Below are 21,782 nucleotides of genomic sequence, written 5' to 3'. Positions count from 1 at the left end.
AGTTAACATTCTGTGAGCACCTGTTATGTACCAGGTCCTGTGCATTGAAGGCATGGTGACGAGCACTGCGCCCCAAGCCCTCCCTGAAATAGCTCGTGGTCTCATCAGACAGTCATGCAAACAGCATTCAAAGGGGGCCTAAGTGCAAGAATGGAAAAGGTGGATAGAGGAGGTGGTGGTTACTTTGGAGAGAGGGGACAGGGTCAGCTTGATTTTGAAGAAATAGTTTTCCAAACCAACAGTGACTTTTCTGGGAAGAGAAGCCAGCAGATGCAGTGTACTAAGATGTGCTGCTGCTAAGTCACGTCAGTCGTGTCTGACTCTGTGCGACCCCATAGACGGCAGCCCACCAGGCTCCTCTGTCCCTGGGATTCTTCAGACAAGAATACTGGAGTGGGTTGCCATTTCCTTCTCTATGTGATAGTGCAGCTAAAAGTTATTCTGAAATATGTTAAAATGTAAAGTTTGTTCACATAGTAAGATTTGTCTGCAGTGGTTATATGTGAAGTTTCAATGGAGAGGCAGGCAAGAGTTTATCATGACTATATAACTTGTATATCTTCATTTGGAGTTGATTCTCACAGTCACAAAGGGAAAACTGGAAAGATCGAGTCAGGAGAGTATCTTAGTATGATACGGTAAAATGATAGATATGGGGTCAGAAGTGTGTTTTCCTACAGATTTATGTGTTATGTATAGAAAGAGTCGGACATGACTGAAGCAACTGATCATGCATGCATAGAATACATAAAAACTTGGAAAAGCTATGCCCACTTATATTGAAAATGCTATTTCATTTCAATAAAGCCTAAAATGAACTTACAGTATTTTAATTTATGTCAATCCCTATGTGATGCTTATGTTTTCAGTTATGTATTTTATGTACTTAATGAGATGTATGCTATAACATTACCATACAAGAGAATATTTTGGAAAATATAGCCAACTTATATAGAATTCACATCATGTAACATATAAGACATTTGTGTGAAATGTTGTTATAAGCAGTGTGCTGATGCCAGATCCCTTTCAGCAGCCTCTGTTTTTGCTGTCTAGAAGGCAAGCACTTAGGCTTCTGCTAGTAGCTCAGGGATTCTCTAATATACTTTACAGTCAGATAATAAACTAATCATCCTCAAACCTTCAGGACACTGAATTTCTTTTTCTGTCAAGAACTTTGTCATTTGATGTTTACAGTTATATTGGTTCATCTTATTTTGGGGCTACATTTACCTGTTTCTCTACTCAAATGCTCAGACTTGGTGCACTGGGAAGACCCAGAGGGATCGGGTGGAGAGGGAGGTGGTGGGGGGGGACCAGGATGGGGAATACATGTAAATCCATGGCTAATTCATTTCAATGTATGACAAAAACCACTGCAATGATGTAAAGTAATTAGCGTCCAACTAATAAAAATAAATGGAAAAAAAAAAAAAGAATCCACCTGAAATGCGGGAGACTTGTGTTCGATTCCTGGATTGGGAAGATTTCCTGGAGAAGGTAAAAGCTACCCACTCCAGTATTCTTGGGCTTCCCTTGTGGCTCAGCTGATAAAGAATCCACCTGCAATGCGGGAGACTTGTATTCGATTCCTGGATTGGGAAGATCCCCTGGAGAAGGGAAAGGCTACCCACTCCAGTATTCTGGCCTGGAGAGTTCTACAGACTCTGTAGTCCATGGGGTCGCGAAGAGTCAGACACAACTGAGTGAGTTTCACTTTTAGTTTCTATTCAAGTCAGACTTCTTTTTTTTTTTTAAATACTTTATTTTTTAAGTTAATTTTTATTGGAGTACAGTTGTTTTACAATGTCGTGTGTTCTACTGCTCAGGAAAATGAATCAATTATGTATACATATATCCCTTCTTTGAAAGGAGACCTGATAAGTAGGAAGCCAGGCATCTTTTTAAACAGTTTCCTGGATTCTCCATCCTCTTTGCCTTTCTGCTAATGCCTCTTCTCATAAGAAGTAACTTTTATCCAAATTCTACTAGCCCTCCAGATAGCAGAGTCTTCTCATAGCCTGAAATTATAATGATCTACCACACACAGTTTTTACTTCTTGCGATGTGCTGTGTATTTTTAAAAATAGGATACTGTTAAAGATTCTTACCATATGCAGTTTTAGCCCTCAGATATATACCTTCAAATAGTCAACTGAAAGTTCATGTAGAAAACTGAAGTCCTAGAAAATAAAGAAAATTTCCAAAGAGGAGAATGGAAAAATAAAAAGAGAACTTGAGGTAACTATATTAGTAGTGCATCAGCTGCTTAAGTGAATAGGAATTAAGGTAGGGGAAGGAAAGTAATTAACCTAGTTAAGAGTAGCAACTTTAAATTTTTAGTTATTTTTATTTATGATTACATTACTACTTTAGAATCTGTTCATCTATTTAATAGACTGTAGTTAATTTGAATCTAAACAACTGAAACATTTACATTAGGTGAATTGAAACAATTATATATAAAAATCCATGCACATTTGTCAGATCAAATTTCATGTTGTGATTAGAAATTGGTGGCCATGATAATACACTTATATGGAGATTAGTGTAAATGGCTGTTTTAAAAAACATAGGGGTATCTAAATGGAGAGATGATATAATATCAGAACCAGTAAGACAAGAAACGGCTGGTAATTTATTTTCAAAGAAGTAGTGGTAAATTTGAAAAACACTGAAATGTTTGCTGAAATGTCAAATCAAATAATAACATTCAATACAATAGGAGAGATGCCATTGTATGAGAAGTGCACGTAACAACAAATAAGGCAGTTGACGTTTACCTTAATTTATTTCTAAGTGTTTGCATGAAATACCTCAACATTGTTAACATCACTTTGAAAAATCTAAGAAGAATCTTGGAGAAAAATACTTATATAGTTCACATTTATTTTGGAGAAGGTATTGTGCCATTTTAATGCACTACTAATTTTCTTTCCTTCTAAAATTAAACTTTGGGAGCAAATTCCAGGAGATGGTGAAGGACAGCAAAGGGAAGCCTGGTGTGTTGCAGTCTGTGGGGTCACAGAGAGTTGGACACGATTTAGCGACTGAACAACAACAACAACAAAGGACAATGTTTGCTGAAGCGAATGCTGGCTAATTATGCATTATTAAGCATCGGTGTGTGTGTGTGAGTCACTCAGTCGTGTCCAACTCTTTGCGACCCCATGGACTGTAGCCTGCAGGGCTCCTCTGTCCGTGGAATTCTCCAGGCAAGAATACTGGAGTGGGTTGTCATTTCCTTTTCCATCATCAAGCATAGGAGAACTTGTAATGAGACTTTGATCTAGATTTATGTTCTTCCATGGCTTATAAATTCACAGCACAGATAAGATGATCCATTTTGTTAGTGGGATAGGTCCCCTCTTTGTGGGGACATAGAAAACCTCATGACTTCCCTGCTTGTCAACCTAAGCCAGAGAACTTCCTGTGGTGTAGGATAGTATTCTGATCTCAGATAGGAAGCCATTGCCTGAAGAGAATCTGAATACTGGATGCTAAATATGCCCCACAGTGAACTGAGTCTGGCACATGGGGTCAGACAGCAAATATATATTGAACGAATTAGTCATCATTTATAATTATTCCAAGGCTAGCCACTCCAGTATTCTGGCCTGGAGAATTCCCTGGACTCTATATCTACGGGGTCACAAAGAGTCAGACACGACTGAGTGACTTTCGTTTTCACTGTAATTATTCCAGCTTCCCTCATAGCTCAGTCGGTTAAAAATCTACCTGTGATGTAGGAGACCCGGGTTCAATTCCTTGATCAGGAAGATCCTCTGCAGTAGGAAATGGCAACCCACTCCAGTATTCTCGCCTGGAGAATCTCATGGAGAGAGGAGCCTTTCAGACTATGGTCCATGTGATTGCAAGAGTCGGATACAATTTAGCAACTAAACCACCACCACCATAATTATTCCAGTAATTTTTTTTTCCAAAGTGACCTTCTTGTTTTTAAAAATGTATGTAGGTAAAATCCTAACACAATAGAGAATTATATGTCATGAAGAGTTTTCCAAATTGTATCTTAAAAAAAAAACCACATATACTTGAAACAATATTTAATATGCTATGTGAGAGTTGGACTGTGAAGAAAGCTGAGTGCTGAAAAATTGATGCCTTTGAACTGTGGTGTTGGTGAAAACTCTTGAGAGTCCCTTGGACTGCAAGGAGATCCAACCAGTCCATCCTGCAGGAGATCAGTCCTGGGTGTTCATTGGAAGGACTGATGCTGAAGCTGAAACTCCAATACTTTGGCCACCTCATGCAAAGAGTTGACTCCTTGGAAAAGACCCTGATACTGGGAGGGATTGGGGGCAGGAGGAGAAGGGGACGACAGAGGATGAGATGGCTGGATGGCATCACCAACTCGATGGACATGAGTTTGAGTAAACTCTGGGAGTTGGTGATGAACAGGGAGACCTGGCGTGCTGCGATTCATGGGGTCGCAAAGAGTCGGACACGACTGAGCGACTGAACTGAACTAACTGAACTAAATATGGTGATACAAGAGTCGCCAAGAGTCGGACATGATTGAGTGACTTCACTTTATGGTGATACAGAAATGAGTAAATTTTAATTTTTTGGATTCTCGGAGGTCTTCAGTCCACTCTTAAATGTTTGGCTGCTATATTTATTATTATAATTATACTTATGAATAATATATAAATTATGGCAAACATTTATTAAAAGGTTACCCAGCATCAGATTCTGTGCTAGAACATAGAACAAAATGTTCTATGAACATTTTGTTGTTGCTGTTTAGTCACTAAGTTGTGTCTGGCTCTATTCGTGATGCCATGGACGGTACACCCTGCTAGGCTCCTCTGTCCATGGAATTTTCCAGGCAAGAATACTGGAATGAGGTGCCATTCCTTTCTGCAGGGGAGCTTTGCTACAGCAATTGAACCCTCATCTCCTGCGTTGGTAGACAGATTCTTTACCACTGAGCCACCTGGGAAGTCCTTATGACAGGAACATTACATGTGCTTAAAGATGCTTTAAAAAAAAAATCTTCCAAAGAACCCTATGAAGCTGTTGTATAAAGACTCTATAAGTTTCTCATAGTTATATGGTAGTAATAGGTTATGAACCCAAATAATCTTAAGTCCAGAATCTGTTCTTGATGTTATTAAATTTTATATGATAGTATGCAATTAAATTTTATAGGATTTGTTATTATAACTCTCCCCATGCTTATTATCTGTTGAAAGAATATATCAGATTACAAATTTATGATTTAGGGAAACTAAGCATCTTAGCAGTTATTATTTTAGTCATTAACTACACTGTCAGTTTTATTTGTGGCTTTGGATACTGACTGAATCTCAGAATCACACTTATTCGGACAAGAGAAACATATTTCTGTATTTTCATAATCTCAATTGATGATAATATGACACCACTTATCCTCAATCTGACTCCCCTGGTGGTTCAGTTGATAAAGAATCTGCCTGTGATGCAGGAGACTTGGATTCAATCCCTGGGTTTGGAAGATCCCCTGGAGGAGGGCATGGTGATCCACTCCAATATTCTTGCCTGAAGAATCCCCATGGAGAGGAGCCTGGCGGGCTGCAGTCCATGGGGTCTCAAGTTGGACATGACTGAGCGACTAAGCACACATTTTATCCTCAATCCATATATAGATGTACTATATCTTTAATGATTATTATTTAAAAATATTTGATATTCTCTCTTATTCCCATCAAATTTGACTCTAGGGAAAATTTTATGTGTTTCATGTATCTAATCAAAATTGAAGCTGATTTCATATTTGAGAGAATGAAAACATATATGGAGAATAAAAGAACTCATTGGAAGTTAAACTTAACAGGAATGCCCCAAATACATATATGCCTGATATTTTAAAAGAATCATTGGAATAGAAATTTTTTGCATTATCGCCACCCACAAGTGATGTGTGCATGTGCATGTGTGTGAACAGGACGGGGAGAGTGGAAACAGAGAGACAGGCGAAGGAAGGAAGGAGGAGAGGGGAAGGGGACGCACAGAGGGGATGGAACTGCTGTTCCAGCAGTTAAGACTTTTATTAGTGATATAAAACTTCAGTAAAATGAAATTGGTAATGATTTTTAGATTTTATTCTTCAGGTATCTTATAATGTCAGTTCTGTACAAAATAAAATGTGATAGTATATTGGCAGTCACTTAGTCTTTCCATATAGAAGATGCAATACACTTTAATAATTCGAACAAAACAAAAAGCCTTTTTTTCTTAGGAAAAGATGTTTTGGCCTAAATTTAAAAAAAATATACAATGTGGAACAATGACTGTATCTGAGGAAATAATTATATTATGATGCTAATTATATGTGAAACAAACTGTGTGTAATTTTTATAAAATTAATACAAAACAGTATTTGAAAACTTTAATATTTCTATATCATGTATGAATAATGCAGGTTCTAGGGGATTATTTCTTCAAAATTGTTTACTAATGAGTTAACAGTATAAGTAATCAAATATGCATTTTATATATTAGTATGTATTACAATAGACTAAAACAATAAAAATTGGAAAGATAAGTCATATTTTCTTCCATGTAAAATGTTTTCCTACTTATAACTTAACTTTATATTCTAAAAAAGAAAGGAAAGAAATTACTAGGCTTAGCTTTAATATGATAAAAGAATACTTATTTGTTACAAGTTCATCTTGCTGATCATAACTGAATTTTACAGTTTCTTAGCCCCCTGTTCACAACTGGCTAACTTTAAAATATGGTATCCTATGAAATGAAACTTGTTTATGTAAGTGATGCTTCCTTTTTCTGTAATTTATTGTTCAAGGGTTTAAAAAAATGTTTAAAAGAAGGCTTAAGAGTATTTTATATAATAACTGTAATGCTATATATCCTACATTTATTGTGGTATGTTACATGAATTATTTTATTAAATAATGATTGTCAAAAAGTTGGACTGTGCGGTGTATGCAATTAAAAACTGTATTGCTCTTCTGTACATGCTGTGCATATAAGTGACCCCATGGGTCTCCCAAAGTGAGCCTTTAACATTCCAGAATTTTTACTGTGCATCTGTTGCTGGCATCTAGCCTCCCACCCACACAGGCTAAGACTAACTATATGAAGTTTATGCTAGTGCAATAAAGTACCTAAAGGTGAAGTAATAAAATGGGAAGACAGTTACCTTATTAGTGGGGTTGCTAAAATAGCTTCACTAGAAAAATGTATGCATATATGTGAAAGAAAATAAAGTGTGTGTGTGTGAGTGGGAGAACCTAGAAAGTAACTTAATTGAATAAGTTACTTAATTGAAACTAACTTATGAACAGGTATTTCTTACCCATCTTTCTATGTTATATATTCCAGATGGGATTTATACAGCTCAATGAGGACTTCATATTTATTGAACCACTCAATGATACAGTGGCCATAACGGGTCATCCACATCGTGTATCTAGGCGGAAAAGGTCCATGGAGGAAAAAGTCACAGAGAAGTCCGTTCCTCACAGTCATTACTGTGGTGTTATTTCAGGTAATGCCTTCTCCTGAAAGGGTTTAATTAAATATGCAATGTGAGATGAATCCTGGAATAAATCCTCCCTCCCTCCGTTCTTCCCTCCATGCCACCCACCCCGCGCCTTCTTTTTTCCTTGCCTTCCTACCTTCCCCATCCTTCCCTCTCTTTGTGTCTATCCATCTGTCCATGGCGTTAACTTTTTTTTTTTTAATGTGGAATCTCTTGGTTAATGACAATTACATATATTTTTTTACTTGTTTTCTATGAAGTAGTATATTTTAATACAAAAATAGAAGACTTCAGATATTAATACATTGCATGCTCTTTATCCCTCTTGAGTTGTGAAGTGTTCCTCAAGGGATTCTGTTCACCTAACTGGAATAGAAATGACACTGCAGAACTCCAGATCCCCTGAAACTGAATACTGTGAGCTCATGGTCTTATTTTAGTTTACTTCTGTGTGAACATCATAGAAATCTCTTTACTTTGACCAGAGCATCTTCTACTTTCTTCTTTTCTGTTTGATTCAAGTAAAAATCATCTTGAAGGTTAATATTAATAGAGGAATAGGAAGAAGACTCAAGACTGACTTCTTTGAATTTTATTCTCAGTATCAGAATATCTTAAATCTTAAAGTTTAAGTGGCTCACCAAACATTTCCAACCATCAAATCCTAGTCTCTGTTTGTCTGCCAATTTTTCACAGAAATAAAATGGGGTTGCTGTTTGGTACACTTCCTTATTACTTCCTTTGGCAGAGATATGTGGCATTAGCAAGAAGGGTAAGGAAAAATGAATGATTTCTATTACATAAATAGGACCTGAAAGTCATAGCCAACTTCCAGCAGTTTTCCTAGTAAAAATGTGGACATCTAACCCAGACATCTCTGAATATTCACTGATATGAGAAATAGTTCTGTTTAGAATCTGAGGAAATATGAATTTATTGAAGAATTTTTGGTGTAAAGACTCATTAAAATGGACTTGGAGATTTAGAATTAGGTATTAGTGTATTTAGTGCCAAGATAGCAACTTGAAAATTAGTTATGGCATTTGAGGTTGATTTAGGTATATAAACTGTGACAATAAGTAATATTTTCAGAGGCCTTGGCATGTTCATATCATCAGTTGTCTAGGAGGATCAGATTCAGACAGGATTTGAGTATGTTTCTGTTTAGAAATACTATCTCAAATTAATCTCTGATCTCTGTTTTCTTTTGCGAAAGCTCATGGTATCAGTCTATATGAGAATTATCTTCAGAACTGGTTAACTGAATCTACCTCTGTGTCACATTATTCAAAGCACATTATCAAGTCAATTTAAATAAGACACACCCCTCTTCTCTATTCTAAGAAATATAGACACACTGGAGATAAAAAACAGCTGGACAAAAGTCATAGTCTGAAAAAGCAAAAGAAAAGTTTTTATATTGTGAGACAATAGCAGCAACAACTTGGATATAGTCCATTTAAGGAGACTGCCTTGTGTGAGTTACATTGAAAATCTGCACTATGCAACTTTTTAATCATAGTAAGTTCCAGCTGTTCTAATTACTCATGTATACAGATGACATAAAGTAGGTTTTATATTCCAGTATATATGAAGGAAAGGTTTCTAGAGAATTCTTATTTTTGATAGGTTTTATAAAGCATAAATACATGGTTCATATTTGACAGACCTTGTTCATAAACTTTCTAATTTTTTAAAGACATGACTGTTATATCTTAATGAACCTGTTTGGATCAAGCACTTGCATGCAAGGATTGCTAAGCTATTTTCTAATTTCTCTTACCTATCTTCAGTGTTTTTTAAGGGAAATTTAAAAATCATTTTAAAATTAGCAGTCTGAGAAATAAAATATCCATTTACTTATGCTGATATGTCTAATTGTAGTTCTTCCCTTCTTATTTCAGGATAACATATTAGCATATTAAATTAGATTTGGATAATGTTGCAGCAATGCCTTTGCACAGTGGAATCATAAAGTTTACTTGTATTCAACTTGGTCTTTACCTATTCCCCTTCATCATGTTAATGTTTTAAGTGTATTGTGTTTATATGTATTGATTATGTAAATGCTTTTTTCTAAACAGATGCCTTCATAGTTTCGGATGACTTTGTCATGTTCTTTTATTAAAAGATAACATAGAAGAAAGGCACAGGAGATTGAGAGTCAGAGGCACGAGGTTCAAGGCCTAGCTTCAGTCTCACTCTAGCTAGATGCTCTTCTTTACTTCCCTTGAATTTTTGAACCTTAAAATTCTTTATTTGCAACATAAGCAAAACCAGTCACCTCATAGGAATGTAGAGCTAAATGACACAGCTCTTTTTCTCACAAGGTGGACCAATGTATTGTTTTGGGCAAACTTGTAAATGAGTAATTAAGCTACGTATAATAAGAACCGTGACCAACTCGGTACCTAAGATTCTAAGCTTCTGTTATTGGGGAGGAGGGTGGGTTGAATCTCAAATATCAAGTAAAACTTATCCAGACTACAGGGAAGAAAGGGAACAGAGTCTGTAGGTTAAGAAAGTGAACTTTGGAGTCATACTGTATGTGCTCACAACTTATGCTGCCACTTCCTACTTGTGGGACTCTAGAAAATTTCCTTGCTTTCTCCAAAGCTTCATTTACAATGTACAAAATGAATGTAGTGGTCCCTGAATGTTAGGGCTCTTGTCATAATTAAATGAGATTATGTGTAAAAATGAAAAACATTTATGAAAATTTAGTGGATGTTAGATGGGGAAAGAACATTTTGGGGAGAAGGAATAACAAATACAAAAGCATAAAGGCAGAAGAAATCATCTACTAGGGGAGCCGAAGTCAATGTCTGCAGTGTGGACAGGAGCCTGGAAAAGTAGTCACAGATGAGATAATGAGGGGCCTTGAGTGCTGTGGTAATAAAGACTTTATCTGGAAGGCAAAATGTGGTCTTTCAAAACTAAACAGGACAGTGGCATTATTAATCAATATTTATAAACTTGTGAGTATGTCTAGGACCCTATGCGAACAAGAACGAGATTTATAGAATTGAAGAAGACCAGTCTCTTTGGTCAGGATACAGAGATCATCTCTATTCTTAGAACTAACTTAACCCAGCCACTACTGAAATACTTTCCATATGCCCGGCATGATGTCATGGAGATGATCGTCAGTTTGTGGAGGGTATTATGGGGAGCACATAGTGCTTACCTGTATATCCTCATTTACAAATCTCTTCTTTAACTTGGGAGTGTGTGATATCAGCTCCATTGTTTTTGTGCATGCACCTGGGTAGAAAATGATCTCAAGGATTGAAGAGATGAAGAATGAGCTCAACATGCTTGATATAGACAATGAAGATAGTCAAGGAAGCCGCTTAGTAAAAAGGTGACTTCAACATGCATGATTTTCATACACAGTGGCTAACTCATATGATGGAGTCAGAGAGTCATGGTATTGAGATTCTTAAGAAACCTAAAATGTTCCAAATAGCCTATTTAAATATAACACACAAATAAAGATGCAGTACACTGACAGTTGGGGGCCAATACAGCTGTCATTAGTTGGGGCAAAAAAGGTAACAAAAGCTTTACTGTCTCTCCCTTACATGGTCTCTTAATCACTCTTGATGTGATTGAAAAGCCCCAAATGTTATTTTTTCTTTCATCTCTGTCTCCTCCATGGGCATGTCTTCTTCCATATATATACCCCCTAAATGTAGGCATTTCCCAGGACTTCCTCCTTTTCTTTCTACATCTAATGCCACAGGCATCCCTGGAATGATAGAGCCCAAATTCATGGGTTCATCTTTACTGACACATTGTTTTGTTCCAAACTCTACCTCCATTTTAATCTCTCTCCCAACAGTCAGGTGTTTAAGTAACTCTTACTCCGATGTCTCTCAGGCACCTCAGACTTAATAAATCTGTGGCTGAACCCATCATTTTTCCTCCCAGATTCCTCTGCTGATACTCCCCACTATCTACCTGGTCACTGACAAATAACCTCCCCACCCCCACCCCCCACACACACATAAAACAAAACAATAGCAAAAAGAAAGAATAATCCTAACCATTATCCTTTTCCTCTGTTTCATTTGATTAATTTTACTGGGCTTCCCTGATGGCTCAGATGGTAAAGAATCCATCATCTGTGCAAGAGATGAGGGTTTGATCCCTGGTTGGGAAGATCCTCTGGAGAAGGGTATGGCACCCCACTGAAGTATTCTTGCCTGGAAAATCCCTTGGACAGAGGAGCCTGGCAGGCTACAGTCCATGGGGTCACAAAGAGTTGGACACGACAGAGCAACTAACACTTTCACCAAAGGTGATACCTACTTTCTAATATTTTGCCTATTATCTCTTCCTTTCTGTTCCTACCACTGTGTGATTTTTACCCAGAAGACCATTGATGTATCTATCCATTATCCCAGTGCACCAGCCCCGAGCACTTGTCTCATGTACCCAACCTGAGCTGGTTATCCGTTTCACCCTAGATAATATACATGTTTCAATGCTGTTCTCCTGAAACATCCCACCCTCTCCTTCTCCCAGAGTCCACAAGTCTGTTCCATACATCTGAGTCTCTTTTTCTGTTTTGCATATAGGGTTATCGTTACCATCTTTCTAAAGTCCATATATATGTGTTAGTATATTGTAATGGTCTTTATCTTTCTGGCTTACTTCGCTCTGTATAATGGGCTCCAGTTTCATCCATCTCATTAGAACTGATTCAAATGAATTCTTTTTAATGGCTGAGTAGTATTCCATGGTGTATATGTACCACAGCTTCCTCATCCATTTGTCTGCTGATGGGCATCTGGGTTGCTTCCATGTCCTGGCTATTATAAGCAGTGCTGCGATGAACATTGGAGTGCACGTGTCTGTCTGTGTATTTATATGTCTACCTTCCCATCTTTCCGCCACAATCAACTTATTAGGTGTTGACCCTGCCAAGATGAGCCTTTTCGTATACTTATAGGAATGTCTCCTACTAAAGACTTTAAGTTTATATGATAATATACTAATATATAAGTAGGATTGTTATTACAATGAAAAAAAAAACCTACAAAATTCACTCCTAACTGTTGCAGATCTTAAGATACTAATAAAATTAGTTTCATTTGCTGTCCTTCATCAAGGTCTTTGGTATTAACTGCTGGTACTAAATATGGATTCATAACATTTACTTTTAACTATAGTGATTCTGATCTTGGGCAGCCTTGACCTGCAACAGCTTGAAGTGGGGGTTGGGTACCCCCCAGAGATTGAGGCCAGGTCACGACAGTGAAAGCACCAAATCCTGGTTGCTAGAGCAGTGGTCAGTGACAAGGCCCTGGCTTTTTTACTTCACAGGAAAGAATTCCGCCTCAGTCTCTGAGTTGTGCCCTCATGGCCGGCTGAGGGACTTACTTCTGTGGGACATTTCTTCTGGGTTTCCTTTGCCAACCGTTTTGTTTTGCCTCATTCACAGTCCGTATTTTGTTTATCTTAGGATCCTCCCATGTGTGCATGCGCATCTGTTAGCCAAGATGGATTCAGTCAAAGAGTCCTACGGTAGGCTGGATCAGTTAGCACCACTCCCTTTTTGACCGCCAGGGAGCCTTTCTGCCCGTGTGTAGGTGGGGAGGTCTCCTGACTCAGAGAGTGAGAAATGTGTTGTGGGCAGGGCCCAGCCTCCTCTCTCAATTATCCTACTGTTCTCATCTTGCAGTTTCAGTCTCCAGGGGATGAATCTCCAATCACTGTGCCTTAGAGGCTGGGGCTCATCTACCTCCTGCCTCAATTCTGTTGCCGATGGCTCCTGTTGCTTTTGTCATTTTTGCATTTTCCTGTTTCATGACATATTGCTTATTTTGTTAAATAAGGGCTCTTTGCATTTTATTTTCATGACACTTTGGTTAACTTAGTTAACTGATCTCCTTGACATTTGGGTAAAACTTTGTTAAATAGATTTTTAGTTTGTGTTGCCATGAGAAAAAAAAAATGGGAAACTGTAATTTATGGAAATATCTGAGAACAGTGAAGTTACCAGCAATTGTGATGGAATGTACTTCACATTGGAGCTCAGAGCTAACTCATTTGGACCTAGAAGTTAGTAATAGAAGTAACCCAGCAGTTTAATAACAGAAGAGATAAACTAATCCTGGCATCATGAAAATGTATTAGAAGGGAAGTAAGGTGGAACAGGTAGTAGAATAGAATAGAATACACACCAAAGTCAAATACCTGGAACAAGATTCTAGAAAAGGAATTTATCAGAAACCCAGAGGGTGAACTAGAACTCTGAGCATACATACCTCCAAGTTCAAAACAAAGTTAGATATGTCCATGTAAACATGACTAATTGGACACACTTGTTTATATCCATGGGATTCTATTAAACACATATGTTTACTTCTGGGGGCTCCACTAAAATTAGAATTAAAAAATATAAAAGATGTCAGCCAACAAGTACAGATTTGGGAAAGAAGATGTCAGCTATTTAGTAACGTCAACAAAATTTCAGAACATGGCAAGGAGAAGAAGAGATAATAGCTGATTTAACAGTAAATGGTGGAGATAGCTGTGCGGTTGTAAAAAGTTGTTAAAACTAAATGAATTGTACATTGAAATGGCTACATGTTATGGCATGCAAATTACCCCTCAACGAAGCTATTAAAATTACAAATTCATTATTAAAGCACAGCACACATATAGGAAGTTGCACAAACGATGTGTCCGACTGCTGAATTTTCCCAAAGTGAAGAATAAGTAGGTACTGCTCAGACTAAAATATAGAAAGTATCAGCACCAATAGATGTTGCCCTTGTGCCCCTCTTTGGCTCTAGTTTCTTTTAACCCAAGATCGTAACTATCCCGACTTCTAACATCCCAGCTTCCCAGTTTATGATGTTCCTATAGATCGAATCATACACTGCCTACTCTTTTGTAATTGCTCTTTTGCTCAGCAGTATGTTTGTTAGGCTCACCTGTTTTCACAAATTGAAGTAGTTCATTTTCACTGCTATATGAAGTGAAGTGAAGTGAAAGTCACTCAGTTGTGTCCGACTCTTTGCGACCCAAGGACCATACAGTCCATGGGGTTCTCCAGGAAAGAATACTGGACTGGGTAGCCTTTCCCTTCTCCAGGAGATCTTCCCAACCCAGGGATTGAACCCAGGTCTCCCACATTGCAGGCAGATTCTTAACCAGCTGAGCCACAAGGGAAGCCCTCACTGCTATATAGCATTCCATTTTATGAATAGGACAGAATTTCTTTATCCATACTATTGATGGTTAGTTGAACTATTAAGAACAGCGCTGCTATGAGTAATTTTTACACCTGATTTGCATGTAATCCTAATGAGTGTGTACTTTAGAATGTTGATCATTGGATGTGCAGTTCGTTCAGCTTTAGTGGATACTCCCAACCAGTTTTTCATTGTTTATCCTAATTTAAACTCCCAGCTCATATGAGTATGGGACTTCCAGTTGTCCTTACCTTCTTGTCAACACTGAATATAATCATGTCTATCGTAGCCATTCTGGAATTTTATTTAAGTTATTGTGGTTAATTTGCATTTCCTTGAAGACCAGTGAGACTGAGCACCTTCTCCTATGCTAATTAGCCTTTTGAATCTCCTTTATGTTAAAAATGCCTGTTCAGATTTGCAGCCAGCTTTTCAGTTCAGTTATCTGTCATTGACTTAGAGTAGCTTTTCATTTCTTTATTATGGAAAAGTTCTGTAATTATCTTCTCTCACTTGGCTGAATGCTTTTCATTCTGATAGTAGCATATTTTCATAAACAAAATTTCCATTTTTATATAAATGCATAAAGATGTTTATTGGTGGTTACTGCTTTTATTTGACCCTGTTTGAGGAATCTGCTGTGCTGAGGTCATAACTTCTGTATTATTCTGATGGATGACAGAACCAATTCCTTTGTAGCCTGTACATAGTTTGAGTAATTAGAGGCACTTGCCTGCAGAGGAGCCTGGTGGGTTACAATCCATGGGGTAGCAAAGAATCAGACATGACTTTGTGACATTAGGATGTATGGAGCAGTCACTTCAGGCACTTCTGGCAAGTAGACTTTTATCACTGGTTTCCAAAAGAAAACCATGATGTCTTTTATTTATGCAATTATTTTATTTATAAATACTAATGTGATCTTATTATTGGCCACCTACAACTCTAGAAAGCAGCTGTTACTGGTATTCATTTTACAAATGAGGAAACTAAGGCTGACTGAGTGATGTTAATTTCCCAAGGAGTAGAGTTAATCAGTGGTAGAAGTCCAGTCTGTCTGATTCCAAAGCTAAATGCTCATTTAGGTTCCCTGTGTGCAGGGAACTTTTATGGTCTTGCTCATCACTATATCATCAGCACATGTTGATATTTAATAAACTTTCTCTTTAATTATTGAAGAGGTGGAGATTTTTACTCATTTTGCTGAGATAGAGGCACATTTGAAAATTCATTTCTGTGTTGCAGATAAAGGAAGACCTAGTTCTAAAAAAATAACAGAAAGTGGAAGAGGGAAACGATATTCATACAAATTACCTCAAGAATACAACATAGAGACTGTAGTGGTTGCAGACCCAGCAATGGTTTCCTATCATGGAGCAGATGCAGCCAGGAGATTCATTCTAACCATCTTAAATATGGTAGGCAAACTTTAAAGTGCGCTTGGAATTTTTTCAAGAAAACTCTAAGGAAGAAATGTGTGAGTATAATGAAGTTCTTTAAAAATTAATTCATTACTATTCCTTTCTTTTATTGACAGAAAAAACAGGTGTATCAAATTGATCCATCTCAAGAGAGATATCAAAATAATAATTTATACCTTCTAGTAATAAATCCTTATTGTTAATTTGATGTGGCAAAACTCTTTTTTCTATTATTCTTTTATCTCTTTTTTTGTGCCCTTCTTTTCCTTCTTTTTTTAATAAAAAGCCATTTGTTGAAATAGCAGAAATGTTTTATTTGTTTATATGTATGGCCCCACCCAAAGTACTGTAGATTATGAGGTGGAACAAAAATGGAGGTTGGTGATCCACTGAGCTCTTATGTAGGTATGTAAAATTGCATGTCGGATATAATACTAGTTGATGAGTAAGATGTAGTAGCTAAGAGCTGAATCACAGGTAGCTAACTTTGGTTGATAGCTTTTGGACCACAGAAATCTAACTTGCACCTGGAATCTGAATCCTTGTACCTACTGCCTGCATCCTTTGACTTAACTATATACCCTGTTGAGTAAACTTCTTCAAGGCAGGATGGGGAGGTTTTCATGGAGAGTGTTTCTTAGGAGAGAATAAACATAAATGAAAGCCAATGGCAGATGTCCATGTATAATTTGAGTTGCCATATAAGGCAAGATAAGAACCGCTAGTACAAGGATAACTTCTTAGCTACTGAACAACCACTTCACCAGCATTTTGTAAAGGGTAGACAGGCATAGCCTACCAACTTCAGTCTCTTTTAAATAGTACAGCCTTGGAAAGTGTGGGTTTAGTATGCCAGTTTTAATTTTCTATAATAAATTAAATAGTCAATTTTACCAAAAAAAAAAATCAAGGTACTGCATAAAAAATTTCCCTTGCTTTCCAGCATTGTTACATATACCATGTTTTGGAAATACCAATTATGATGGTAACCTGAAACCATTATGCAATAATAGCATGTCTTCATGGGCAGCATTGAAGGGGAGGAGCTTTGAAAATCCTGTTCCTGTTTGGCAGTTGTCCTGGAGAGAGTAAAAACTGTAAAGGATAAATTGGGAGGTGGCATAAAGCAGGCTGTTTTGGGACATTTTCTCAGAAGAAAGGACACTGGCATTTTGTGATCTTAAGAAAATTTCTAGGATTTAGTTACTAAAATTCTTCTCTTCACTATTTTGGAAAGCCCAGCTTTCCCTCTGCCCCCCACTGAAATGCTTAGATTATCGATGGCAGTAAGTATATTATCAGAATGCTAGGTCTAAATTTCTTGGTGTCTAAAGTGAATTAGTTATGCTTATTAAGCTAATTTTAAAGTAATTAAAAAAATTTTTTTGAAATATATAAAATTGCTCAACTGAATTGAGACTTCTCCCAGGTCTGGGCTTTAAGAAAAATTAAGATGTCTTTCAGTTTTATTTTAGGATTTTTATTTTTATTTGCTTTTAGGTTTTTAACCTTTTCCAACACAAGAGTCTTGGTGTGCAGGTCAATCTTCGTGTGATAAAGCTTATTCTGCTCCATGAAACTCCAGTAAGAAAGTCTTGAGTTTTTTGTTCAATTCAGTGGGTGAGAAGTTGTATTCAGGTACTTTTAAGTAAAGGGAATGTTAGGGATTTACTTTTTCTTGACTTAAAAATCCAGAAATATCCACTGAGTCACTTGAAATGTACATAAAACAGGCCCTTAGTTTTAGTTAATACCTCAATTATATTCCAAAAATGGAATGTTCTAAGTTTCCAAGGATCCTGACAACAAACCTTAACTTTGCAAAATGCAATTTTTAAAAGTCATTTTTAATGACAGTTTTATTTTCTTATTTAAACATATGCTTTATCTGTAATTCAATTTAAATACTGTTCTGTGCCATCATTTTAACATACTTCTTAGCTTTGTAAAACCTTTGTTAAAATTGTAGAAATAATGAGTGATTTAAGTCTAAAAGTTCCACGTTCTTAATATTCCATTGCAACTGTCTTCTTTTTCAGAATAGCATTAAATAGGTTTTATAATTATTGTACCTTCACAAAGTTTTAAGATTTTTTAGCTCAGGAAAAATTAATCCTGAATGTCTTCCAGGTTCTAATTAATGTTATGGTCAGCAGTCTGCTCTAGTAATTCAAGAAGTCCCCTTGGTTTTTAGTTTTCTGTATATCTGGGAATAATTTGCCTTGAAGTGAAATCTCTTCTTTTGCAGGCAGATCTGTATATTGGGCATCATGGAGAGAAAATGCTGGAGAGTTTTTGTAAGTGGCAGCATGAAGAATTTGGCAAAAAGAATGATATACATGTAGAGATGTCAACAAGCTGGGGAGAGGACATGACCTCAGTGGATGCAGCTATACTTATAACAAGGTGAGTTTTTTAAAGCCAGTTAAATGACATTCTTAATTTGATGGCCATGCTGTTAATCCTATTAATCCCTTCATAGAATGCTTTTATTCCAGATTTTGTGTTCCAAAAACCTTTTGGCATAATGCTGTTAGTCATTTCCCTCAATTCATAATAACTGATTTCTGAACAGCCACATATTGGCTGGCATATTGACTAAACATTTGGTTAATTAATATAAAAAAAGGTACCCTCAATTTTCGATGCAAAGACTTAGCCATTGATGATGATAAATGAAAGCACTGATGAATTTTGGTAGAATTTTGAAGTTAGGAACCTACGTAGTATGTTTTTCAGTCATCATCATGTAAAGTGCCCAGTATGTTAAACTGAACAATTCCTGGTTCCAGGAAAAAATTTTAATTAAGTCTCTAGCTAGTTAATTTTGAGCTGCATTTGTATTTCAGCATTGAGTATAAATATAAGGTGAAACAATGAAGAACAATTAACTCTCTATGAACATTCTTTATAAACTTACAAACTTAAATATAAGCTTATTTTGCTTAGAGCTAGTAATTAATGGTAGCTCATTGTTATCTAGCAATTTAATTATTTTATCATTGTTGACATTTCACATCACAGAATACACAGTGACATTTAAACATGATTTTCTATAATGAGTGTATTGAATTCATAATGGCTTCTTATTGCTGAATTGTATAAAAACTATTGTACTTATAAATAATTCATAAAGACGAAAACAATCTCTATATAAGAACACAAGTAGACTTCCATTTCCAGCTATGTAGGTGTACCCGACACTAGACTTACTCTGCAATAAACAGCCGTAAAACTGAAAAACATTTATGAGGCAACTGCTTTCAGTTATTGAAGAAATAGCAGTGCAGTCTCTGAAAGAAGGAAAATTTACTAGGTGAGCCCCACAGCCAATGCAGCTTTTGCCTTGGGACAAGTTTTTGAATGGAACAGCAAGATGGAAACTAGGCAGAGCACAGCGCTCCTGCTGAAAGCGCCAGAGACGAGGATACTTTGCAAGCAGAGGTGCCAGGTTCTTGTGCAGATCATCTGTGAGGGCTTTGCAAAGACTGGTCTAACTACACATAGAGACTACCCAACATTTATCAGGGTGCTGTTGCTATGGAGTTAAGGTTCTAGAAATTGAGCATATTTGGGCCATGGGAGTAAAGCAACCTTGCTAATACCTTATTTTTACTCCTGGCGTTTATCTGAGAAAACAGAGGCACCATTAAGAGGCTTCCTCAACAGGCACCGTGATCCAGAGAAATGCCCTCTCTTGACCCTCTCTTAACAAAGCCTGAAACCAAGCCCAGTTTGGAGGTTGAATCCCGCCGGTTTACGAAGGCTTAGAAATCATCTTGAGCTTTTAGTGTATCCTCCCTACCAAAGAATAAACTCAAACCTACCTACATTCAGAGTGACCAGCAAATAAAAAAGACAAAGCACTCTTCAGAGGAATATAACTGAATCTTGAATCTCTATAATATATCATCTACAATGTCTGGAATATAATGAAAATTAGTCAAGCAAAGAAACATGAAAATGTGACCCACGGTCAAAGAAAAATTATCAGAAACTGACCCTGAGATTGCTTAGATGTTGTATTTACCAAATACTGCTGTCACTGGAATCTCAGAAGAGAGTGAGAATGGGTAAGAAAATTATTTGAAGATGTAATGTCAAAAGTTTTTCACAGATTTCATAAAAATCCACAACTTAGAGACCAAGGCATATCATAGGAAAATTGGTGAGAACCAAAGATATAGAAAAAAAATGTTGAATTGGCTAGAGAAAAGGGATACATTACAATAGCAGAGACAGCATTAAGATCAATACTGACTTCCTGTCAGAAAGAAAAGATCCCTAAAACAATGAAATGATATCACTAATGTACTGACCGAAAAAACCCTATCAACAAAAATTCTTAATGAATTCATAAGGATACTTTCTTAATCTGTGTAAGTGTATCTACATCTACTTACACATACAAAATCTATAGCTAATAAGACTGGAAGCAAGGCAGGCAATGTCCTCTCTTAGCTTATCTGTACAGTATTGTGCTGATGGTTATAAGGAAGAGGAAGGAAAGGTGTAAATATTGGGGAGAAAAATTAAAAACTGTCTCTACACAGATGACATGATAGTACAAAGAAAATTTCAAGAAATCTAGTGGAAAAATTGCTGGAATTTACAACTGAAATTTACAGGGCTATAGCATATAAAATCAATTTAGAAGAAGAATTATATATGGAAGAAGTGAACATGTGGGAAGACTTTAAAATAACTTCCAAAGCCATAAAACACCGAGAATAATTTAAGAAAATGAAATGATATCTATATAGCCCTGCTGTGAAAAATTAGAGATATAAATAAAGGTTTATTTATTGGAAGACAAAGTATTATCAAGCTGTCTATTTTCCCTAAATTGACTTAAGGAGTGACTATAATCCCAATGAAAATCACTGCAGGTTTTCCATTTGGTTTGCTTTGGTTTTAAAAATTACAATCTGATTCCAATATTTATTTGGAAAAGAAAAGGACCTAGAAGAGTTAAGTGGTTTTGTAAAAGAGGAACAAATTGGGTGGACTTACATTTTCTGATTTCAAAACTTATTATAAAAGTTTGGTAGTCAAATCAGTATAGCTATGACAGAACATTAGCCATACAAATCAGTGCAACAGAATAAAGAGTCTGGAAATATACTCGAATACATACGGTTAATTGATGTTCAGTAAAACCATTAGCATAATTCAGTGATGAAAAGATAGTCTGTTTACCGTATGGTTCCAGAACACCTGGATGCCCATTTGAGAAAAATAAATCTCAACCCTGTTTAACACCTTGTTTGATGTTAATTCATAATGGATCATAGAAATCTACAACTATAAGACTTTTATTGAAAACAAAATCTTCATGACCATGAGAGGACAGTAATTTCCTAGATAGGATACAAAAAAGCAGCCAATAAAAATTATTAATCATTTGGGCTTCTTGAAAATTAAAACCACATCATATCCAAAAATATTGATATGTAAATGAAAAGATTCAGTTCAGTTCAGTTGCTCAGTTGTATCTGACTCTTTGCGACCCCATGAACCACAACATGCTAGGCCTCCCTGTCCATCACCGACTCTTTTGGAGTCCACCCAAACCCATGTCAATTATTGAGTCGGTGATGCCATTCAACCATCTCATCCTCTGTCGTCCCCTTCTCCTCC

General features: G+C 36.6%; 1 protein-coding gene across 2 annotated transcripts in view; it reads left to right on the top strand.

Annotated features, from left to right (window-relative positions):
- The window catches only part of ADAMTS19 (ADAM metallopeptidase with thrombospondin type 1 motif 19), a 252,521-nt gene that overhangs the window by 48,360 nt on the left and 182,379 nt on the right, over window positions 1-21,782 (top strand). The window contains exons 3-6 of one of the 2 annotated variants that reach the window (XM_070465073.1): window positions 7,354-7,519; window positions 15,967-16,139; window positions 17,643-17,726; window positions 18,391-18,548. In XM_070465073.1, the coding sequence (XP_070321174.1) occupies window positions 7,354-7,519; window positions 15,967-16,139; window positions 17,643-17,726; window positions 18,391-18,548 (581 nt within the window). The remainder of the gene's footprint in view (window positions 1-7,353; window positions 7,520-15,966; window positions 16,140-17,642; window positions 17,727-18,390; window positions 18,549-21,782) is intronic. The other variant, XM_070465074.1, reaches the window with a different exon arrangement.

The sequence above is a fragment of the Odocoileus virginianus genome, chromosome 3 (genome assembly GCF_023699985.2).
Source record: "Odocoileus virginianus isolate 20LAN1187 ecotype Illinois chromosome 3, Ovbor_1.2, whole genome shotgun sequence".
Taxonomy (NCBI): domain Eukaryota; kingdom Metazoa; phylum Chordata; class Mammalia; order Artiodactyla; family Cervidae; genus Odocoileus; species Odocoileus virginianus.
The sequence above is the reverse complement of the archived record's forward strand: the minus strand, read 5'-3'. Positions and strand labels throughout refer to the sequence as shown.